This window comes from Convolutriloba macropyga, chromosome 4, assembly GCF_964194025.1.
Source record: "Convolutriloba macropyga chromosome 4, txConMacr16.3, whole genome shotgun sequence".
Taxonomy (NCBI): domain Eukaryota; kingdom Metazoa; phylum Xenacoelomorpha; order Acoela; family Convolutidae; genus Convolutriloba; species Convolutriloba macropyga.
In genome coordinates, this window is record NC_134471.1 from 39924161 (window position 1) to 39950075 (window position 25915).

General features: G+C 36.6%; 1 protein-coding gene across 1 annotated transcript in view; it reads right to left on the reverse strand.

The window, feature by feature from the left end:
- The window catches only part of LOC142338071 (uncharacterized), a 63064-nt gene that overhangs the window by 23734 nt on the left and 13415 nt on the right, over positions 1–25915 (reverse strand). Inside the window, exons 2-3 of the mRNA XM_075387704.1 lie at positions 6025–6118; positions 5083–5279 (exon numbers count right to left, since the gene is read on the reverse strand). Of these exons, the coding sequence (XP_075243819.1) occupies positions 5083–5279; positions 6025–6118 (291 nt within the window). The remainder of the gene's footprint in view (positions 1–5082; positions 5280–6024; positions 6119–25915) is intronic.

Consider the following 25915-nt stretch of genomic DNA (forward strand, 5'->3'; position numbering starts at 1 on the left):
CATTTTCGTAAAATAGCCTCAATGTTTAGAGCTCTCTTTAATGTGTTTTTGGATCAAAAAATAATTTCCTGTTGTTTAAACGTTTCAATTGATGTCTTCAGGGCTTAGACAATTTGTTTCAGAAGAGTTTTGTGAAGTTTAGATACTTTTCAGATTTTGTGGTTCTTTTGTTGTCATTTTGTGATAGTCGTTTTACAAAAAGACGTTATGGTGGTCAAAGGAGACGCAAATGTTATAATCTCGCGGTGAATGTCTTATAAACTTAAAGGCTTTAAAACTGTGGTTTTGTAAATTTGTTTGTGAAAATTATTAGTTCAGCTTGTAATTAAATTTATTTTATAGTCTTATGATTTTAGTCGTTTTTTGCAGTTTTGTCTCGATAATTAAACAAAATGCATCGTTTTTTTTATTAATATTTGAAGAATTCCACGCAACAATTGGTCTAATTCGCAAACACTTGGAACAATTGGTCAGTTTGCTGGGCGCGTGACAAAATCAGGGAGAGGTTCGACAATATCATGGACTCTTAGAATCAGAAACGTTTTGGTCTTTACATTGATGCTGCCTTTTTTAAAATATTTTGCTTTTGTTTTTTTAGTGTTAATTACTGACAAAATTTTTGATTCACGGTACCGTTAATGATCGCCCTAATTTACGTAAATTTGAGGCCGAATGTAGATATAGTTCGTTTTCAGAGAACCAAAGTGTGTTTATGGCTTTGAGGAAGAGTTTTAGTAAAAACTAACTGAATTTTTGTCTTTTGCCTTCAATTATCTTTGTTTTGGCAGTCTGAATTTTAAGTTCAACCACCCAAAAACCTAAATTTCTTCCTCAAGAGGTGCACGTGGACCTTTTCTATTCATTCGGTTGTTACCTAATGTCACTTATGTTATTGAATGTATTTGTTTTAGAGAAATTCTGTAATCTTTTGAACTTGTCATTTTTCATAATATTTTAGTCAACATTTTGTTTATTCTCAATAAGTACAGGTCGATCTCTCCTCCGTATAGAAGACAAACTAATTTTGTGGCCGATTGTTTTAACCGAAGGTTTTCTTGCTTTTGGTACTACGAGTTTTCATACAAATTTTTCTGATTTTTGTTCATAATTTCCCATTTCTGCTGTGGTTTTTGTTTCTTTGGTAAATTGTAACATTTTTTAACAATCGAACTGCAAAAAAACGTTACAAAGTTTAAAACTGAACATCTTTTCATTTTCATAAAATATGGCTTGAAGGGCTGCAACACCGTTCTCTAGCAGAAATTGGTAGAGTTTTTTAATTTTTCCCTTTATTTGTTGTTAATTTTTGTTGTCATATGGCAAAGATTGTGTAATTAAAGTTCTCAGTGGTCAACCATAGATAAACAAATGGACTTAACCTTGATACCGGTAAAAAGCTAATGGTTGTTTGGACTTTCGAATTAAATTTCTAAACAAAAAGAGTAATAGTATTCTTCAACTTATCCCTATTTGTTCTGGTTTGCGTTTTTTTCGTATTATACAATGTTATATCATTTTCGTAAAGTAGCCTCATTATTAAGAGCTTTTTTAATGTTTTGTTGAATCAAAGAGTAATTTTCTGGTGTTTAAACGTTTCAAATGACGTCTTCAGGGCTTAGACAATTTGTTTCAGAAGAATTTTGTGAAGTTTAGATACTTTTCAGATTTTGTGGGTCTTTTGTTGTCAATTTGTGATGGTCGTTTTAGAAAAAGACGTTATGGTGGTCAAAGGAGACGCAAATGTTATAATCTCGCGGTTAATATCTTATAAACTTAAAGGCATTAAAACTGTGGTTTTGTAAATTTGTTTGTGAAAATTAGTAGTTCAGCTTGTATTTAATTTTATTTTATAGTCTTATGATATAGTCGTTTTTTGCAGATTTGTCTCGATAATTAAACAAAATGCATCGTTATTTTTAATAATATTTGAAGAATTCCACGCAACAATTGGTCTAATTCGCGAACACTTGGAACACTTGGTCAGTTTGCTGGGTGCGTGACAAAATCAGGTAGAGCTTGGACAATATCATGGACTCTTAGAATCAGAAACGTTTTGGTTTTTACTTTGATGCTGCCATTTTTTAAAATATTTTGCTTTTGTATTTTAGTGTTGAATACTGACAAATTTTTTTTTCACGGCTCCGCTAATGATCGCCCCAAGTTACGTACATTTGAAGCTAAGTGTAGATATAGTTTGTTTTCAGAGAACAAAAGGGTTTTATGGCTTTGAGGAAGAGTATTTATAAAATTTAACTGAATTCTTGTCTTTTGCCTTCAATTATTATTCTTTTGGCAATCTGAATTTTAAGTTTAACCACTCAACGACCTAAATTTGATCCTCAAGAGGTGCACGTGGACCTTTTCTATTCATTCGGTTGTTACCTAATGTCACTCATGTTATTGAATGTATTCGTTTTAGGGAAATTTCTGTGATCTTTTGAACTTGTCATTTTTTAAAATATTTTAGTCAACATTTTGTTTATTTTCATTAATTACAGGTCGATCTCTCCTCCGTATAGAAGACAAACTAATTTTGTGGCCGATTGTTTTAACAGAAGGTTTTCTTGCTTTTGGTACTACAAGTTTTCATACAAATTTTTCTGATTTTTGTGCATAATTTTTATTTTTGCTGTGGTTTTTGTTTCTTCGGTAAATTGTAACATTATTCAACGATCGAACTGAAAAAACGTTACAACATTTTCAACTGATTATTTCCTTTTCATAAAATATGGTTTGAAGGGCTGCGACACCGTTCTCCTGCAGAAATTGGTAGAGTTTTTTAATTTTGCCCTTTATTTGTTGTTAATTTTTGTTGTCATATGGCAAAGATTGTGTAATTAAAGGTCTCAGTGGTCAACCATAGATAAACAAATGGACTTAACCTTGATACCGGTAAATAGCTAATGGTTGTTTGGACTTTCGAATTAAATTTCTAAACAAAAAGAGTAATAGTATTCTTCAACTTATCCCTATTTGTTCTGGTTTGCGTTTTTTTTTCGTATTATAAAATGTTATATCATTTTCGTAAAATAGCCTCATTATTTAGAGCTTTTTTAATGTTTTGTTGAACGAAAAAGTAATGTTTTGTTGTTTAAACGTTTCAAATGACGTCTTCAGGGCTTAGACAATTTGTTTCAGAAGAGTTTTGTGAAGTTTAGATACTTTTCAGATTTTGTGGTTCTTTTGTTGTCATTTTGTGATAGTCGATTTACAAAAAGACGTTATGGTGGTCAAAGCAGACGCAAATGTTATATTCTCGCGGTTAATATCTCATAAAGTTAATGGCTTCAAAGCTGTGGTTTTGTAAATTTGTTTGTGAAACTTATTAGTTCAGCTTGTATTTAATGTTATTTTATAGTCTTATGATTTAGTCTCATTAATAACAGTCGCAATTAATTTTCTGAGTAGTTGCAAGACAAACTGTCTACTCTTTTAGTCGAGAGCTTTTGTTGGCTATGAATTTTGAAAATTTTTGTTTTTAATGAAAAAAAGAGAAAGATTTTTGAGGTCTACCAATTTTATTTCTGTTAAATTGTATCTAAGCATCTCTTTATACAATTCACATCGTTTTTCTATTGAAATAAAATTTGCTCTTCATAACGGTTTTGTTTTCCTTAAGTGGTCTTTCTTCTTGGAACAACCAGTTTTCATAAAACCATAAAAATTTTGCATATTTGCCCCTTTTTTGTAAGTTTTTGTTCTCTTTTCACAGTATCACAATAATGGGCTTCATTTGATTTAAGAATTTTGTTGCTTTTAAAAAGGGCAAACGCAGATTTTTATTGTTTTTTAGTGATCAACTTAATATTTAATTGATTGGGGGAGATCGTTTTCGTGCATAATTTTTCGAGCAAAGTTTTAGTTTTTGCTGTACTTGTTGTTTTTTTTAGTCGTATGACATATCCTGGATAATGAAAGTCCTCAGTCGCTCTCTATTGAGGTATAAAAGACTCTCTCAATGATTTAATTTGATGCGTAATGTTTTTTTAATCAGTTCGAATTTAATTCTTTTTCGAAAAATGGACAAGGAATTTTGTTCGTAATTAATATTTGTAACTATTTGATTTTTTTTGCCGTCTTTTCTGGTAGTCATATTATGGTGGCCAAAGGTCTCATAAACCCTCTAGAGTAAATTGTTTTATTCTTTTAGTAGTTTGTTGAACGATATATTGATATGTTAATTTTTTTTATCTCTTCCTCATTTGGTAGACAATTAAGTGAAAAATGTAGATGATCGGGGTCGGAACTTAATGTGCGAACGCACATTACCGAGCTTCCTAGTTTGACATTTCTTTCCTAATGCTAACTTTTTTTCGAATAAATTTTTATGTATATTTGAAACGTTACGCCAACTTGACTTACAATTTGACGCTAAAACCTGTTATGGGCACGCCTGTTTACGTTGTTTGACATGTTCTCGAAAAGTATGATGTTTTGTCACCGTGCTGTCTTTATCCCAATTTTATCATAATGTTTCTGTCATTAAGGAAAAAATTTATTGAAGCTCTTACATGCTCTCCGAAACCTTTTTTTTTACTTTTTGATTGATAAAGAATACTTTTATTTTGTTTAATTTTTAATGAGAGTAAAGTCTCTAAAATTTCCTAGCTAAGTTATTTAGAATAGGAAACCACAGCTTCAGCTTGAAATTTTAACATATTAGTTTGTAAGGCAACTATTATATCAAATAAATGAAACTTTCATCTCAAAAGCGTAAGAAAACTTTTTGACACTTCTCGTGTTTCCGCTTATTTTTTCATTATCTTTAAATTTTCACTAAAGTTTTTTCTGGGTAAGATTGTGCTGGCTAAGATTCCATAAAAACAATTATGGTTTTGTATAATTACTAAAAGTCATATATGACTCATAAAATCCTTTCATTCAGTTTCTTCTCGAAAGGTCTGGATCTAAGCTTGAACGCACGAAATTCTGGACAACAGTCTGGTCAAAGTCTGATCATACAGGTCACTCTGTTCTGGGACTTCTGACCACAGTCCGCATTGATCTGTGACATCAGTGCGGGTGGAGATTTACAAATTCTGCCGCGCTGTGTATAGTAAGGGACAGCTGAGACATACTAACCCTCCTTTTGCGTCTCCGAATATTAATCCGTATGGTATCCTTGATATGATCATGATGAATGCGATGGCCGCTACTAGTTTGTGTTGGCTGATATGATTCAACAGAGTACCGTATGTAGCCACTGATTTTCGCTTCTTCAGGAAGAATATGGCTAGAAATGCCACTGCTTGACCGATGAAGAACGTCTCTAAAAGGACCTGCAACAAAAAAAATGAGGATAATTTAATTTGTTGCAGAAAATTATTGCAAAGAAATTAAAAGTGCAACTCAGAATTGCCAAAGTTGCTACTATTATTAGGCAAATTTGCTCATCGGCTTTTCAAAAATCCAGTAATTGGGTCAAAATTCACCCCCGGGCAAGGTTACACGTATCAAAATCCTTGTAAAAGCCATAATAATAAATTATTTTCTGCTGAATGCTTTTCTGCTAGATGCTATGGGCTTTCAACAAGTACTCAAAAAAATTGTTGATATGCCACTTGATTCAGATTGCAAGAGACAATAATCAACGGAGATGCACTGCAGCAGATGTATATGATTGCAAAAAATGATTAAAAATTGAAAAAAAAATGATTGAAATTGCAAAATTTGGACAATAGAGTTTTTGAAAGTACAAAGCAGCTAAATAAAATTGCGCAAGCAATAATCATGAAAAAATATTTTCCCCCAGAAAACTAAATGAGTTGAAACAAGAAAACTAACAGGGTGTACTAATTTTAATTTTTTGGTTCCGGGGTCTCGGTGTTGTCCCGTTTAATTAAAATTCATCGACTATCGTAACTGCTCACTGGTACAAAAAAGTACTGCGTTTATTTCTTTTTCTTTGGCAACTGAACACATGAAAGTTGGGACACAGGCCCCTCCGCGTGGGACGGCCTAGACCTACCAACTTTTGGTCGGGCACCTCAATCTGGGCGCTTATTTGAAAGATCAACTACTTACCTGTACAATGTTGTTGTAAGCTGCATCTGATTCCGTCGATTGAGCTCTGAATGACCAATAGGCTAGGACTAGATAGCTCGCATGAAGCACTATGCTGAAATAAGCCATTGAATGGGTGTCCAGGCTGATGTTATAAGAGTTATAAGCGCGTGAGAAAACTAGTTTCAGAAAGCGAGCGAATTTAGATCAAATTTGCTTCAAAATTGGATACTCTGGATTCCAAGATGGCGTTTTTTGGCTAACGTGAAAGAAAAATAGGGATATATGTTACCGAGTAAATTGAATTGAATAAATTATATCATTAGATAGAGAATTTTTGTGCGTATTATATCAAAACTTTCGCTTAGATTTTCCGTTTTAAATGCAACATACGTATTATTTCTGAGAAATACAAAGGCCGATTTCCCACTAAGAATAACTTCCAAAATGGCTCAAAACTGATCGCTTAGCCTAACAAATTCGGTTTTTTGAACGGATTAGTTTGAATTGGTGACCTAGACTAAGACCTGCTAAAAAAGATCAAGCTAGATTTGCCTCCAACTAAATGATGCTGATCGCCTTAACGTTTACAGAGAAAAGTTGCCTTTATAGACTTACTATATGCGTGATATAACTTGAATTTACTGATCGATAGTCTGTTTTACAGCTATATTTTTGATGCCGCGACCGTTTAGCTCGATTGTTGTGATAAACTTATAAAACAGTTTAGTTTGCCAACAACAATACCGAGAATAACTCACACTGTTATCCACGACCGACATTTACCGACATTTAAAATTCGAAACAAGACCTGTATGGGTTCAAAGATCAATCTATTGTTTATGACCGTTTCCCGCACAACTTGTAAGTGAACAGATTATCCCGAACAACTTGTAAATTACGTCCCTGATTACTTAACCTCAAAGGAGAAAACAATGGTGACTTCTGCCGATAGAGGTCACAAGCTCTTATGCTCTTGATATTGCTTGTGGAGCTGGTCTGTTCACAAGGAAATTAGCGCGTTTTTTCAAAGATGTGTTTGGAACTGATATCAGCGTGAAACAGCAAAGTGTGGCTAGACAATAGAGTCCTGGGAACCAAAATCTTGCAAGATTTGGACAAAACAGCACGTGTTAATGGTGACAAATTGGCCAAAAAGAACAATGTTACTGATGCAAAGAAAAACTGTAAGACTCAACTGAACTCACTATTTTTTTGATGTTCTAAATTGATCATAGAAACCGGCAAATCTAGCAACCCCCAATACCCTACCCCTTACAATTTTTTTTGGAAAACAATAATTTTGACAAATTTTGTCAAAATCCAGAAATAATCCAATTGCGGTGTTTTTTTACAGTTCTTGACATAAAAGCGTAGCAAAAAAAACTTGAAAAAATTAACCAAGCTTGAGAAAATTTTGCAATACTTCATTTAGAGCGTCAATAGATTGCGGATCGAACAGTACTATAAAAAAGTGTAGAATTTAGAGTTTGGTCATTATTTTCAAATTTTGAAAAAAAAAGAATCAGGGAACTGATTTTTTTTCTCTCAAATAAGCGCTTATTCTTGGTAACTCGTGAAAATCGTGCCTTTAACATCAAGGTTCGGAGTTTGAGCAAAGCTCAAGTCATTTATGTTGTAAAAAACATTATATGGTTTTTATATTAAGCCATTGAATGGGTGTCCAGGCTGATGTTATAAGAGTTATAAGCGCGTGAGAAAACTAGTAACAGAAAGCGAGCGAATTTAGATCAAATTTGCTTCAAAATTGGATACTCTGGATTCCAAGATGGCGTTTTTTGGCTAACGTGAAAGAAAAATAGGGATATATGTTACCGAGTAAATTGAATTGAATAAATTATATCATTAGATAGAGAATTTTTGTGCGTATTATATCAAAACATTCGCTTAGATTTTCCGTTTTAAATGCAACATACGTATTATTTCTGTGAAATACAAAGGCCGATTTCCCACTAAGAATAACTTCCAAAATGGCTCAAAACTGATCGCTTAGCCTAACAAATTCGGTTTTTTGAACGGATTAGTTTGAATTGGTGACCTAGACTAAGACCTGCTAAAAAAGATCAAGCTAGATTTGCCTCCAACTAAATGATGCTGATCGCTTTAACGTTTACAGAGAAAAGTTGCCTTTATAGACTTACTATATGCGTGATATAACTTGAATTTACTGATCGATAGTCTGTTTTACAGCTATATTTTTGATGCCGCGACCGGCTTCTCATGTTTAGCTCGATTGTTGTGATAAACTTATAAAACAGTTTAGTTTGCCAACAACAATACCGAGAATAACTCACACTGTTATCCACGACCGACATTTAAAATTCGAAACAAGACCTGTATGGTTTCAAAGATCAATCTATTGTTTATGACCGTTTCCCGCACAACTTGTAAGTGAACAGATTATCCCGAACAACTTGTAAATTACGTCCTTGATTAGGTAACCTCAAAGGAGAAAACAATGGTGACTTCTGCCGATAGAGGTCACAAGCTCTTATGCTCTTGATATTGCATGTGGAGCTGGTCTGTTCACAAGGAAATTAGCGCGTTTTTTCAAAGATGTGTTTGGAACTGATATCAGCGTGAAACAGCAAAGTGTGGCTAGACAATAGAGTCCTGGGAACCAAAATCTTGCAAGATTTGGACAAAACAGCACGTGTTAATGGTGACAAGTTGGCCAAAAAGAACAATGTTACTGATGCAAAGAAAAACTGTAAGACTCAACTGAACTCACTATTTTTTTGATGTTCTAAATTGATCATAGAAACCGGCAAATCTAGAAACCCCCAATACCCTACCCCTCACAATTTTTTTTGGAAAACAATAATTTTGACAAATTTGTCAAAATCCAGAAATAATCCAATTGCGGTGTTTTTTTACAGTTCTTGACATAAAAGCGTAGCAAAAAAAACTTGAAAAAATTAACCAAACTTGAGAAAGTTTTGCAATACTTCATTTAGAGCGTCGATAGATTGCGGATCGAACATTAGTATAAAAAAGGGTAGAATTTAGAGTTTGGTCATTATTTTCAAATTTTGAAAAAAAAAGAATCAGGGAACTGATTTTTTTCTCTCAAATAAGCGCTTATTCTCGGTAACTCGTGAAAATCGTGCCTTTAACATCAAGGTTCGGAGTTTGAGCAAAGCTCAAGTCATTTATGTTGTAAAAAACATTATATGGTTTTTATATTAAGCCATTGAATGGGTGTCCAGGCTGATGTTATAAGAGTTATAAGCGCGTGAGAAAACTATTAAGAGAAAGCGAGCGAATTTAGATCAAATTTGCTTCAAAATTGGATACTCTGGATTCCAAGATGGCGTTTTTTGGCTAACGTGAAAGAAAAATAGGGATATACTTTGAAACTAATTTTCACACCAAGAATCACTAGTTCACATGTGGCATCTTTGTCACTGTTGGAGTATCTAAAAGTTTAAGATGTCAATTGGACTAAAATGGAAAAGTCTAATTGACGTTTATTTTCTGAAATGTCTCTCAATGATTAAGTCTTTGAACTTGGTCTCAATTAGTTACTACTAAAAATCGGGTAGTAATTTTAGCCTAATTACATGCTCAAAGTGAAGGAAATGGGTTAATCATTTTTGCGACAAAATTTTTTATTCTAGGTAACATATTTCCGCGTTTTGAGTATTATACTCTATCGTGGAAAACAGTTCAGCAAAATGTAAAATGGTGACAAAATATGTCACTCGTTTTTAATTGCACTCAGTTTTGCACTCAGTTTTAAATTGCTTGCCTCAGTTTTAAATATTACTTGCCTGTTGCCTTTATATATTGCACTCAAACCCGAAAAGATTATGAAAACTACTTGGATTATATGCTGTACAGAATCTTTTCTTCACTATGTTTTTATAATTCAGTTTTTCAGTTTTTTAAAAAATGGTATCATATTACGCATAAAAAGATGTCAACAAAGACATCTTTAACGTTTAAGCATTTGAAAAAATTTTGATTTCACTATTGCAGAGAAAATAAACAACACTATATGGTATATCAGACAAGTCTTTTTGCCAGTCACATAGTGTAGAGTTTCTAAATCAAGCGTTTTAACAAAAACCCAGATTGAATCATTCATTTTGCAAAAATCAGGCATTTCGATCGTCGTCTTCAGGTGTTTGCCCTCCTTTTCTTTTTGTTCGAGTGCTGAAAAAGATGCTGCTGACCAAAACAAAAAACTTTTTAAATCTAGACAACTTAAAAAAAATTGCTTTGTCATGAATGAATTTCATTCAAACGCTCTTAGCTTTTATTAAAAGGCTGTGAAGTCTTGTTGAAAAAGTCATAACATCAGAATAGGCTACTCAAATTTTTTATACTTTTTTTCAACTTTCTTAACTGAAGCAAGTCAAGAAAAAACCAAAACGTTTTTGCATACCGTTTGAACACGCAAAAACTGGCAGATACAAGCCGTTATTGAAGACCAGACTAATAGTTTTGAAACAAAAGAAAATTGAAAAAACAACGCTGTATGTATATTTTTAATTTCTTCATTACACCAACAATTATTGCATTATGCAGCCCCAATATTACATCATCAGAAAATTAGTTTCCGGTGGCGAATGCAACTTTCTTCTTTCCCTCAACTCCCAAGTCCTCAAAAAAGAAAGTCAAACATTAGCGTTGACGATAACCAGTATACAATAAAAAATGCTTTCATTGATTTATGTATAGCTCGTATTTAATATTCAAGAGTGATTAGCTGTTCCCGTGAAGACTTGTTTTGTGACAGTCTTTTATGACTTCGCCGAAACTGTCTTTCGGTTAAGTTCTTTTTTTAAACTTTTAAGACCCTACTCTAAATGTGAAAGTCGAATTTTGGTACAAAAGAGTAAAATCTCAAATTCATTGAAAAATTCTGGGAAAACTTGAAGTTAAAAGTCAATCGTAAGTTCGAATGAAGTTCTTGATGTGAATGCCAAATGCTAAAGATAACAACTAATTTTTTTATTTAAAAACTTAACCTAGTTCTTCAAATCTTTTGCATGGAGAAAATAAATTTTCATATTCAGTTAAATTACTTTCTTTTTTATTTACTTTATCTTTCTCATGAGCCCCTTGTTTTGTTAGAATAATAGTGAAAGAAATTTGAACACATGCGAATTGGAAAAATTTAAAAAAATTTACCATATCAAAAAATAGATCTGAAAGTAAAGAGTATGTTTAATCATTGACCCAACACACCGGAGAGACAAGTAAACAACAAACCAAAAAAACTCAAACAACAAATTTCAGGACGAAAAACGCATGTTCTGTTTTGGCATAAACAACCCTATCTAACAATGAATTGCCTTTTCTTCGAAAAATAACCTAAAAAAACAAATATTGAAATGAAAAATTATTGCAACAATTATTTAAAGAGAATTAGCCAAAAAATTTCTAAGTTGAAAAAAAATGACTAAAGGTAATCATTTTTTATATAACAGAAACCAAAACTGATGCAGATTAATGAAAGAGTCAGCAAGTTAGGTAAGAACCGTAACTGAAACCAAAAATGTGTTTCAAGTTGTCAAAACTTGAAAAACTTGATTCAAGTTGGTAAAATTGCTTCTAAATGTGCATTTGGTGTTATGCAACCGAGAAAACCAATTTTATTCGAAATTTTAGAGTTGAAGTTATGAACAATTTTTGGTCTCTACCACACAAATTTCTGGTCATCAACTAATCTCCTCGTCAATGTTCACATAGGTGCTGACTATTTTTAGCAAATTAACATGATCGCTTGTTTTTACGTGCGGCGATCATTTTTATCATTTTTCACTTATACTGAACCGAACGAGGAACCATAACCCACAACCTCCCGAAACGATTTGATCTAGAGACTCATTGATGCGCAGCCAATAACATTTATATCAAAGAAAAATAAAATGAGAGTGCAAAGTATGATAGCACTTTCCTTAGATTTCTTCTCAAGTTTCGAATTCTACTTATTTAATCAATCATAAAAAACACTGTGCGTTACGTTGAAATTCATCCACTAAATAACCAGCAAATCACAGAAAGTTATTTAAAACAATCACAGAGAGAAATCCGGGGAAAGGGGAAAGTGATGGGGAAAACTCAGTCTTTTAACAGGTATTTACAAAAAAACACAGTGTCACGTCCAACTTAACGGCAAAAGTTTCTAAACTAGTTCTTAAAATTGCTTTTGTTCCATCAGACCTAATGCCAAGCCAATATCAGAACTGGGACCGGTCTAATTGAAGTTCTAGACATCAGTGGCAATTCAGAAATTATATTAATGTGACTTTTTAACATTTTGTCAATCTTGTGAACATCTAGGCCTTAGCAGGTCTAAATCCAAGTCTTGGACAAAACTTGCAAGACAAATTGCGATTCTTGGTCAAAATTGTAAACCCAAGACTCGAAAGTCTCGACCAAGATTTTGCAAACGAACTCCATATATTTGCCAAGACTTACAAGTCAAATTGCATGACTTCCCAAGGATTGGAAACCCTAACGATTTGATCGGCTACTTTTCGTTTCTTCGCTTTATTAAAGTTTGTCGGCCACTTTTTTAATCCATCTTTTTTTTAATAGTTGCCACATACAATTTGGAAAAAGTCAGGTCACCCCGCCTAAGTTCATTGCTCGTTATTTTCGATAAGCGAAAGTTGTTCTTTTCCTCCATTGCTATCACGTTTAGTGGTAAAACAATACGGCCAATTGGATTTAATTGGGGATCTTTTCAGTTTGTGCCCCCTCACCAATTTAGTGGTTGCATATTATTTGGAACAGCCCCTCTCCTGCCCAAGCTTACGCTTCATACTTGTACATAATTGTAAGAGAATGTAGATAAGGATTCAATTACATTGTTCTAGACAGTTTGTTAAGTTTTTTTTCAGTTTTAAGTTGCGGGAACAACCAACTCGTTTTGGTTGCGATAAGGACAAAAGTCAATGTTTTTTCAAGTTTTACTTCTGACTTGATTGTTGCACGACATCATAAAATGTAAGAGAATGTAGATAAGGATTCAATTACATTGTTCTAGACAGTTTGTTAAGTTTTTTTTTCAGTTTTAAGTTGCGGGAACAACCAACTCGTTTTGGTTGCGATAAGGACAAAAGTCAATGTTTTTTCAAGTTTTACTTCTGACTTGATTGTTGCACGACATGCTCCAGGGGAAAGAGGAGGCCAACTAACACATCACAGACGTTTGACCAGATCGTCGAAGAGGGTGTAACCCAAGTTGCCTAGAAAACCGTTTCGAAAAAAGGTCAAGAAAAAATGGGCTAATCAGCCAAAACGCGTGCGAGCGCGGAGACCGGGCGAACGTACGTGCCGTAAGCCGTTTTCACCTTCACCACACGGTGTTGTCCATCTCGTCCAGGGTAGACCTCGAGAACACGTCCAAGGGGCCAAATTCCACATGGAGTCATATCTTTCAGAATCCAAACAATGTCGTTGACTCTCAGTGGTGTTTGGCCACTATCGCTCCATTTAGACCTCTTTAACAGTGTCGGAAGATACTCCTTGACGAGTCGTTTCCAGAAATGGTTGACCATTTGCTGCACATTCTTCCAAGACTTGAAACTGGCGGGTTCTTGGCTGTCAAACTTTCCTGGTGGGAGAGAATTGAACAGTCTGTTGATCAGAAAATGGTTTGGCGTGAGAGGCATTTCATTTTCCGGAAGGTCAGCGACAATCGTTAGTGGTCTGGAGTTCAATATAGCTTCGGTCTCCACCAAAATTGTCCTGAACACATCAAGCGACAATCTTCTGGAGCCTAGAATGATCAATAGAGTGCGTTTCGCAGTCTGGATCAAGCGCTCCCAAATACCGCCAAAATGAGGTCCATAGGGAGGATTGAACTTCCAGGTTGTGTTCGTTGCTGCCATTGCTTTGTAGATTTTGTCGTTGTCGAGACGTTTCACAGATCTTTTTAGTTCCTCAAATGCACCAATAAATGTCTTGCCATTGTCACTGAGCATTGTTGTTGGCTGACATCTGCGGCTTACAAAACGTCGATAAGCGTTTAGAAAAGTGTCAGTGTTGAGATCGGGACAAGCTTCTAGATGGACACACCTAGTAACCAGGCAAGTGAAGATGAGGCCGTAGTGTTTTTCAATCTGTCCTTTGGCATCTTCTATATAAAAGGGTCCAAAAAAGTCGACTCCGCTGTTCGCGAAAGGATACTGAGTACAGTCTGTCGCAAACCGGCAGGCAGGAAGGGGAGCCATTACAGGTTGAATGTTTTGAGCGGCAAATCGTCTGCAGAGAAAACATCGGTACTTTATACTCAAAAGTGTTTTCCTGAGGCCAATGATGTGGTATCTTTGCTGCACAAAAGCTTTCACTGGCTCTGTTCCTTGATGAATGCAAATGTTGTGTGCATGCTCTATATAGAGTCTCGCTATCTTGTCTTTTGCGTGCAGTATAATCGGAAATTTCTCGACTTCGAGGTTATCTGGCGCAAATTGCAATCTTCCGCATGACCGAAGCATTTCATTGTTGTCCAACATTGGGTTGAGCGAACGGATTTTGCTATTTGAATCTATCCTGGAACCACGTTTCAGGGCTTGGATTGTTGAGAAGAAGAAATTTTGCTGCGACATTTTGATCAGCCGGTTTCTTGCAAGAATGACGTCTTCTGTTATATACTGCTGATCTTTAGGCCTTTGTTTTCTAATCCGAAAAACCAAATTGAAGACTGTTGCTATTGTCAGGAGCAACTTGTTCCAAGTAGAGAATCGTGTCGGGTCGATTATTTGCTCCGACAAATTGCGTGAAATTTCATGCGTTGCTAACACATGCTTTGGAGAGTTTTCAGGAGCACTGAGCTGTCTTGTGGAAAGAAATGCTGGCGCTGTTAGCCACTTGGCTGGTATTTCGTCTGGATTGAGACCACGGGTCCCGTGGTCAGCTGGATTTTCTTTGGTCGTAACCTGTTTCCATTGGTAAGCATCAGTTGATGCAAGGATTTCTTTGAGGCGATTCGCAACAAAAACAGGTTGTTTCTTGGTTGTGGATAACCAGTCAAGTACTACTTGACTATCTGTCCAGAGTGTGCAACGAGTAATGTGAAACGATGACTCTTTCATGATGGTTGAAAGGATGCGCATTCTGATGACTGCGGCTTCCAACTCTAATTTGGGTATGCTGATTTGTTTAATTGGAGCAACTTTGCATTTGCCTATTACGTAACAAGTTTCAACATCAGTGGCTAAGTTAGGAACTGTTTTCAAGTATGCAACGGCTGCAACTGCTACAGCTGAGGCGTCGACAATTACATGGATTTCATTTTCACTTTCTGGTGAATGGCAACTCTTATTGAGAGTTCTGTTTAATGTCACTTCTGGGGAAGAAAAGTAAAAGTCCAAACTCTTTTGAAGTGGTTTAACTACTTGAGGGGCAATTTGTTCATCCCATTCTTCCCAAGTTTCCACAGTTCTTGAAGAACTATTTTGAAACGGATCGTTGATGGCGACAGTATCCCAATTGGGTCGAATATCGAGGAGACAAGACTAAAGATCTTACGTTGAGTGTACGCTAAGGCATCTTTTGGGAAATCAGCGAGAGGTTTCATAAGAAAACAGTCTTTCCCAAGATTCCATTTAACACCAAGAACTCGAACAATATCTGTCTGGTTGTCTTTGTCTTCTGGAGGGATTTAGTTTAGAACTATAGAGCTATTTGAAACAAATTTTGTGAGTCGAAACCCACCTGTTTTTAGACAATGTTTTGTTTGAAGAACTGCCTTAAAAGCGTCCTTTTCGGTTGCATGTGATTGGATGTAGTCATCCATGTAAAAGTGCTTTCTGACTGCTTTGAGGGCCTCTGGGAAATGTTGAATGTTCTCTTTGGCGCAATGGTTAAGAACGTATATTGCACACGAAGGCGAGCAATTTGCTCCAAAGATGAGTCTGGTAAATTGGTATTGTTGTATCTGATTGTCTGCTAACCAGAGAAATCGAAGAGCCGATTGATCAATCTGATGGATGGCGATTTGCATAAAAATGCCTTCGATGTCCGCAAGGACTGCAACGGGATGTTCTCGAAATCTCATCAGGACACCTAAAAGGTTGTTGAGGAGATCGGGTCCTGTGAGAAGGTTTGAATTAAGCGATTGGCCGCGGAATTTGGAAGCGGCATTTGCAACTCGGCGGACTTTTCCTGGCTTGTTGACATTTTCCACAGGATGGTGTGGCAGGTACCAAATTCTGTCTGATTGAGGGTCTGGCATTTCCACCGGTTTGACATAGTTTTTCTCAAGGTCTGTCAAGAGAGTCTTATTGTATGTTTCTTGCAACAAAGGTTTACGCTGAAGGCGTGTGTTGAGGCTTTTGACTTGGTTCAGTGCAGAAAAGAAGTTGTTTTCCAACTTTAATTCTGATTTCCAGGGCAGTTTGATTTCATATCTCTCACCATTGTGATTGATAGAGTTCAAGAGTAGATCAAGAAACTGTTCTTCTTGTTTTGTGTAAACTTGTTCACGGTCCTTCTGAATGCCATCTGCTTCAATACTCCAGAACTGTTGAACAAGTTCGTCAAGTCCGGGTTCATCTGTTCTGTTTCTTGACACATGGAAAATAAATTTCTTCTTCTGCTGACTTGCGGGCTGCTGAGTGGTTGCTGAGATACGGTTCTCATATTCACCGTCGAGGGTCCAACCAAGTTTAGTTTTCACACCAAACGGTTGATTTTGATTGCCAGGTATAACATGTGTAGGGTGGGTGAATGCGAATGCATTAACACCGAGGAGGGCGCCGATTTTGCCATTGGCATTATTTGGGAAATGTATGTGGCGCAAACTGTTGAAGGCATCACAAATTTGATTAAGTTCAAAATTTTTTGCAGCTGCGACGTTCAGGGACGGGGTGCTGAACGTTCGAGAGAGTTCAAACGATATTTCAGTTGACTTGTATGGAGTTATTGTGACTGGCTCAACAATTTTTGAGAGGGACATGCTGTTCTCTGTATTGAGAAATTGTAGTGGTACTGACTGTTGAGTTTCACGGGGAAGCTCAAGAAATTCAGCTATGGCGTCCAATACAAAGCTGAATTGGCTACCGGGATCTATGAGGGCGTAGGTATCGAATGCTTTATCCCCCTTGAGGAATGAAACCGGAATAAGCTGCAATTGCTCATACCAATTTTTCGGTGTTTCTGAGCACTGGTTAATGCTGAACGATTGGTTAATTGCATTGCCATTTAACTTAGGTCGTTGCAAGTTTTGATGGCTTTGGTTGTTGAAAGTTTGGCCATAACGGCTGTTGGGGGCTTTGTTTGTTCGACTTTTCTGTTGAGAAGATGTATTTGGATTTTGACTTGAATCGTTACTACTAGAAGAAGCTGTTGGATTGCTACCAGAAACAACTTCAGTAAAAAAGGCTGCTGTAGGGCGTTTGATTTGCTTGGCAGGATCATGAAGAGTTGTGTGGTGGAATCCACTGCAAACTTGACATCGTTTTTGCGATGGGCACGATTGTTTGTGGTGTTTGTTGCTCAAGCAGTTTCTACACAAATTGCTTTGTCTGACAAGGTTGTATCGATCACCTGGTGAGCACAACTGATACTCAGGGTAAGTGGCAATGCTGTGTTCTTGTTTGCACTTATCGCAAGATCGTTTTGTGTTAAAAGTTTTATTCGGAACGTTACCTCTGATGTCCTGTTCCCCGGTTAGAGCCATCCAAAATCCTTACTTTTTTTTCGACAAAAAGCCTCCAAAAAATTGATATTTGTCCCCCAAAAAAGCTTATTTGTTACTATAACACCTCGATTCAAAAACCTGGACTAGTTTCATTATTTTCAAAGCGAGTTAAGGCAATTTTCTTATTTTTAAAGAAAAATCTGCGAAAAAAAAACACAAAAATCAGAGAAATGTTCCTTAAATTAAAAAATTTTTTGAATTCAGAAGATTCAAAAAACACAATTTAGTTTTCTGACTACCTATCCGTTTCAATTGCGGAAAAACTATTAAACCACTCTTTTGAATTGGTTTGTAATCAAACAGAAAGCTATTTGCATCGATATATCCAATCAGTATCATATAAATAAGAAATGTCGGATAAAATTTTTTGAATTCAGAAAATTCAAAAAACACAATTTAGTTTTCTGATTACATATCCGTTTCAATTGCGGAAAAAACTATTAAACCACTCTTTTGAATTGGTTTGTAATCAAAGAGAAAGCTATTTGCATCGATATATCCGATAAGTATCATATAAATAGGAAATGTCGGAGAAAATTTTTTGAATTCAGAAAATTCAAAAAACACAATTTATTTTTCTGACTACCTATCCGTTTCAATTGCGAAAAAAACTTTTAAACCACTCTTCTGAATTGATTTTTGATCAAACAAAAAGCCACTTTGATCGATATATCACATCGGTATCAAATCAATGAGAAATGTCAGAAAAAATTTTTTGAATTCAGAAAACTCAAAAAACACAATTTAGTTTTCTGATTACATATCCGCTTGAATTGCGAAAAAAACTATAAAAAAACACTCTTCTGAATTGGTTTTCTATCAAACAAAAAGCCGCTTCGATCGATATATCACACCAGCATCATATCAATAAGAAATGTCAGAAAAAATTTTTTGAATTCAGAAAATTCAAAAAACACAATTTAGTTTTCTGACTACAAATCCGTTTGAATTGCGGAAAAAACTATAAAACCACTCTTCTGAAATGCATTTCGATCAAACAAAAAGCCACTTTGATCGATATATCACATCAGCATCATATCAATAAAAAATATCAATAGAAAAAATTTTTTGATTTCAGAAAATTCAAAAAACACAATTTAGTTTTCTCAATCCATATCCGTTTCAATTGCGGATTAAACCAATAAAACACTCTTGAAACAATTTGCAGTCAAACCGAAAGCCATTTCCATAGATTTATCCAATCAGTATCATATAAATGGGAAATGTCAGAAAAAATTTTTTGAATTCAGAAAATTCAAAAACACAAGTTAGTTTTCTGACGACATATTCATTTGAATTCCAAAATAAACCATTAAACAAACCCCTAAAACAAGTCATTGTCAGTCAGTTTGATAGTTTCAACTGTATAGGGAAGTAAATAGAAAGTCCTTAGGCGCCACACCAAATATCAAAACTTTCATTTGACGAAAATAAATACCATTTTAATTTTTTTTGGAAAAAACGTCCAAACTTGATTTTTTGCAGAAGTCCTCGGTCTCAGACGTTGCCGTCTGCGAAGTCCCTTAATCCCTATTGGTTTCAGACGTTACCATCAGCAGAAGAGGAGTTTTCAAAGAAAATTGGTTCCAGTAGTCACCAGAAGTTTTGATGTCTTTTTTCCTAATTTCAATTTTTTTTGAAAGGCAGATCTCAGGCGCTAATTGTCAGAGAGAGCTTTGAGAGTTTAATACAGTCAATGCATTTTGTAAATAATGAAGACAGAGTGAAAAGAACAGATAAAGTCACACAGTTTTGAAGAAAACGAAAAAGGTTTGCAAAACCCGGAAAAGACAATTTCCGAAAGAATTCTAAAGTTTCCCACAATATGATTCGTCTCTGCAAATTTCTAGCATTCAGTAGCCCTTCTGTAGCCCCTGTTGCCTAAACGCATCGCATTTTTGCTAATTTCTTATCTTTAGCCGTCAAAACAACAATAAACTCCTAGAAAGAGAACAGGTTTCAAAGTTAATTCGCAAAAACTGTGAGGGGTATTCATTAATCATAGTGTTTGGTTAGGGTTAGGGAGCTAGGGAAAAATTTTTTGGGTAGCTTTATAAGCTTTCTGTTTGGTAAGTTATTCGTATTTGAGAGAAACAGACGAGCTTATTGAAGTTTTCATGAAAAAGGAGTTTATTGTAACAATTATTTGAGTTCTTGTCTAGTATTGGTTCAACTACATAATTGTAGCAAGGCACAGTTTTCCTGTAAACCACAGTAGACACACACACTAGTTCAAACAGTTAACGCCAGCTATTTTAGCGAAACTTGTGTTAGTTCAACAAAAAACAAGCAATTATTTAGGTCTGTTGAACGAAAAACAGTTAAAACGCGCTAACGTTCGGAAAGCTTTTAGGTTTTTTAGTGCAAAAAGCTAGATTTAGCACACAAAACACATCCTAGGACATCATTTTTGAGAAAAGTTGCGTCGCTGGTCTTTTGAACAAGAAAAATTTGGGATCATTAGCATTCAAACCTTGGACAACCTTTTTTCAAATCAAAAATTTGCGTCGCTCCGGTTCTCAAAGCCGATCTTCACCTTCAGTAACGAGCTGCTTCACCAACAGCTTCAACAGTCAGCTTCAACAAAGCAACAGCCACCAAGATGTCGAAGCAGAACAGCGCTGAATGTCAGTTTGTCATCAATATGTTCAAAGCGACAGAAATGTCAATGAAGAAACTGCTCGATCTCCTTGAGAAAACTGTGGAGCAGAAAAGGAGTTTCCGATCATTGTCTTTGATGATCAACAAGATCAAAGGCCAGGAAGCGGAGCTCAAGAGACTCTCAGAGGAAGTGATGAGACAGCAGCCACATCAAAGCACTGCATCATCAATATTGAATAGGCAAACGACATTAATAACTCGACTCAATGAATTGGAACTGCAAGTCGATCTCTTGGACGATGATGGCCAGCTCAGTCAGTCTTCCAGTCGCATTAGAGATGATGTCAGCATGATCTCCAGCAGAAGAAACTTGTCTCAGCAATCAACACCTGTGCCCAGTGACGACAAGGAACGAATCCAGCATCAGCGCGATATAGAAGAAATGCAGACCAGCAGTAACTTCATCAATCAGCCGCCCCCAATACCACCACGGCCAAGACAACCATCATTGTTTCTACAAACATCTAATAAACCACGACTTCAAATTCAGCATGTGCTTGAAGCCCACCAAAGAAATCCTAAAAAGGAAGTTCATGAAAGTCTTCTAAAATCGAAAAATAACCTTGAAAACCAAACAAACGCTCCGAATCCTTTCCCTGCTTTGACAAAGATACCAGCCAAGAATTCTCTTCTCCAACAAGATCAGGGAAACTCGAATTTGCCTCCAACCTGGTAACTAGAGATGTCTGCGATATTGAAACAGCTCAAATCAACTTGAGTGACAACTTTGACACGCCGCAGAACCTTTTGCCTCCATTCCAAAATTTGAACCTTTCAGGTAATCACTCACTTTCAAACCCCTTCAATTTGGCAGATCAAACTATTCAATTACAGGCAGATGGTCTATTTGCCCAAAACTCGGTATTGGAGAAAACCTTTAATTTAAACTTGCCAAATCAAAGCAATAATCAGGATTCAACTGCCAACAGAAATCCTCTATACCATAATTTTCCCAATCTGCAACAGGATTTTGAACCTTCTCAAATTCAAATAGGAACAAGTGGGTACCTCGATAGTCAACTGTCGAAATGTGATCTGCAAAAACTCCCCTGCTTACCCACAGTGGCAAACAGAACCTCGCATCTTCCAAGTAGAATTGATAAAATAGTCGCAGAAAACAGTTGCCTACAACCCAATAATTGTATTAATCCTATAACTGGGGTACATTCCGCAGGTTTTCCTCCAATTACTGTGCCCCTGATGGAACAACAGCATCAAAATACCGTCTTAAATCCTGCAGCTCCTAATTTTCTGCCAAACCAGGTAGCTTCACAATCAAACGGAATTGCGGCTCCTGTGCAATTTCCACAACCTGTTTACAGTCAACATAGAATTTCCAGCACTTTCCCAGTTAAACAATGTGTGACACATCCCAGTCAGTTGTGTAACAACCAGTTTATTCATGGCTCACAAGCTCCATCGAACTTTCAAGCTCCAGTAACTTCCACGATCCATGCCCCAATGTGCACTAATCAACCGCTAAATCCTGTTGGACAAAATCAGTTAGGCCAGCCTTTAATTAACCAGAGTTTAATTCCCACTGTCAATCAACAAATAAGCTCAGTATACTCGAACCCTAATGTAACACAGGAAAAAGGAAATGTTGATTTCAAACATTCAATCAAATTGCCACCTTTGAAACTTGTCTCAGCAATCAACACCTGTGCCCAGTGACGACAAGGAACGAATCCAGCATCAGCGCGATATAGAAGAAATGCAGACCAGCAGTAACTTCATCAATCAGCCGCCCCCAATACCACCACGGCCAAGACAACCATCATTGTTTCTACAAACATCTAATAAACCACGACTTCAAATTCAGCATGTGCTTGAAGCCCACCAAAGAAATCCTAAAAAGGAAGTTCATGAAAGTCTTCTAAAATCGAAAAATAACCTTGAAAACCAAACAAACGCTCCGAATCCTTTCCCTGCTTTGACAAAGATACCAGCCAAGAATTCTCTTCTCCAACAAGATCAGGGAAACTCGAATTTGCCTCCAACCTGGTAACTAGAGATGTCTGCGATATTGAAACAGCTCAAATCAACTTGAGTGACAACTTTGACACGCCGCAGAACCTTTTGCCTCCATTCCAAAATTTGAACCTTTCAGGTAATCACTCACTTTCAAACCCCTTCAATTTGGCAGATCAAACTATTCAATTACAGGCAGATGGTCTATTTGCCCAAAACTCGGTATTGGAGAAAACCTTTAATTTAAACTTGCCAAATCAAAGCAATAATCAGGATTCAACTGCCAACAGAAATCCTCTATACCATAATTTTCCCAATCTGCAACAGGATTTTGAACCTTCTCAAATTCAAATAGGAACAAGTGGGTACCTCGATAGTCAACTGTTGAAATGTGATCTGCAAAAACTCCCCTGCTTACCCACAGTGGCAAACAGAACCGCGCATCTTCCAAGTAGAATTGATAAAATAGTCGCCGAAAACAGTTGCCTACAACCCAATAATTGTATTAATCCTATAACTGGGGTACATTCCGCAGGTTTTCCTCCAATTACTGTGCCCCTGATGGAACAACAGCATCAAAATACCATCTTAAATCCTGCAGCTCCTAATTTTCTGCCAAACCAGGTAGCTTCACAATCAAACGGAATTGCGGCTCCTGTGCAATTTCCACAACCTGTTTACAGTCAACATAGAATTGCCAGCACTTTCCCAGTTAAACAATGTGTGACACATCCCAGTCAGTTGTGTAACAACCAGTTTATTCATGGCTCACAAGCTCCATCGAACTTTCAAGCTCCAGTAACTTCCACGATCCATGCCCCAATGTGCACTAATCAACCGCTAAATCCTGTTGGACAAAATCAGTTAGGCCAGCCTTTAATTAACCAGAGTTTAATTCCCACTGTCAATCAACAAATAAGCTCAGTATACTCGAACCCTAATGTAACACAGGAAAAAGGAAATGTTGATTTCAAACATTCAATCAAATTGCCACCTTTGAAACTTGTCTCAGCAATCAACACCTGTGCCCAGTGACGACAAGGAACGAATCCAGCATCAGCGCGATATAGAAGAAATGCAGACCAGCAGTAACTTCATCAATCAGCCGCCCCCAATACCACCACGGCCAAGACAACTATCATTGTTTCTACAAACATCTAATAAACCACGACTTCAAATTCAGCATGTGCTTGAAGCCCACCAAAGAAATCCTAAAAAGGAAGTTCATGAAAGTCTTCTAAAATCGAAAAATAACCTTGAAAACCAAACAAACGCTCCGAATCCTTTCCCTGCTTTGACAAAGATACCAGCCAAGAATTCTCTTCTCCAACAAGATCAGGGAAACTCGAATTTGCCTCCAACCTGGTAACTAGAGATGTCTGCGATATTGAAACAGCTCAAATCAACTTGAGTGACAACTTTGACACGCCGCAGAACCTTTTGCCTCCATTCCAAAATTTGAACCTTTCAGGTAATCACTCACTTTCAAACCCCTTCAATTTGGCAGATCAAACTATTCAATTACAGGCAGATGGTCTATTTGCCCAAAACTCGGTATTGGAGAAAACCTTTAATTTAAACTTGCCAAATCAAAGCAATAATCAGGATTCAACTGCCAACAGAAATCCTCTATACCATAATTTTCCCAATCTGCAACAGGATTTTGAACCTTCTCAAATTCAAATAGGAACAAGTGGGTACCTCGATAGTCAACTGTTGAAATGTGATCTGCAAAAACTCCCCTGCTTACCCACAGTGGCAAACAGAACCTCGCATCTTCCAAGTAGAATTGATAAAATAGTCGCAGAAAACAGTTGCCTACAACCCAATAATTGTATTAATCCTATAACTGGGGTACATTCCGCAGGTTTTCCTCCAATTACTGTGCCCCTGATGGAACAACAGCATCAAAATACCGTCTTAAATCCTGCAGCTCTTAATTTTCTGTCAAACCAGGTAGCTTCACAATCAAACGGAATTGCGGCTCCTGTGCAATTTCCACAACCTGTTTACAGTCAACATAGAATTGCCAGCACTTTCCCAGTTAAACAATGTGTGACACATCCCAGTCAATTGTGTAACAACCAGTTTATTCATGGCTCACAAGCTCCATCGAACTTTCAAGCTCCAGTAACTTCCACGATCCATGCCCCAATGTGCACTAATCAACCGCTAAATCCTGTTGGACAAAATCAGTTAGGCCAGCCTTTAATTAACCAGAGTTTAATTCCCACTGTCAATCAACAAATAAGCTCAGTATACTCGAACCCTAATGTAACACAGGAAAAAGGAAATGTTGATTTCAAACATTCAATCAAATTGCCACCTTTGAAACTTCAGAATTTCAATGGTGACCCGATCCACTTTCACGAGTGGATCAATAATTTCAACACGATGATTCACAACAACCCTTCAATTACAGACACGCATCGTATAACCTACTTGCAGAGTTCTGTAATTGGGAAAGCAAAGGACTAGATCCATGCTTATTCCTGCGATCCATCTTATTATCAGACAGCACTGAATGAAATAATCCGACATTTCGGTGATCGTACGATAATTGTGAATACGTTCATTAACCAGCTCGAAAACTGGCAAATGAACTTCCAAAACAAGCAAAGCTTCATTGGCTTTTCCTCATTTTTGAAAAGACTTGTGCAAGCCTTCCAATACCTTGGATTTACAGCAGACCTCCAGTCTACAACACTCATTAAGAAAGCCAAAGAGAAAACACCACATCATTTGGTTCTGAAATGGACTGAACATTGTCTTACCGAGCTCAGCTCAGACCCGACTCTCGTCGATTTTCAAAAATGGTTAGAGCTCCAAGCTCAAATCTACGACAAAGTGAGTCGAGAAAGCAATCAAAGAACCATCAGTTCTCAAGCCTCAAAGTTTGTCAACTTGAACAACCTACAAACCAATCCATACAAAAGCAACCTCCCATTGTCAGTCAACAACGCATCAGTGGAAAACAGTAGAAAACATTGGAATTTTGCGCCTCAGCAAAAACAACCGTCAACTTTGCAAAACGTTCCGAATAAAACTTTTAACACAAAACGATCTTGCGAGAAGTGCAAACAAGAACACAGCATTGCCACTCGAACAATATCTGTCTGGTTGTCTTTGTCTTCTGGAGGGATTTGGTTTAGAACTATAGAGCTATTTGAAACAAATTTTGTGAGTCGAAACCCACCTGTTTTTAGACAATGTTTTTCGGTTGCATGTGATTGGATGTAGTCATCCATGTAAAAGTGCTTTCTGACTGCTTTGAGGGCCTCTGGGAAATGTTGAATGTTCTCTTTGGCACAATGGTTAAGAACGTATATTGCACACGAAGGCGAGCAATTTGCTCCAAAGATGAGTCTGGTAAATTGGTATTGCTGTATCTGATTGTCTGCTAACCAGTGAAATCGAAGAGCCGATTGATCAATCTGATGGATGGCGATTTGCATGGCGATTTGGATGGCGACATGCCTTCGATGTCCGCAAGGACTGCAACGGGATGTTCTCGAAATCTCATCAGGACACCTAAAAGGTTGTTGAGGAGATCGGGTCCTGTGAGAAGGTTTGAATTAAGCGATTGGCCGCGGAATT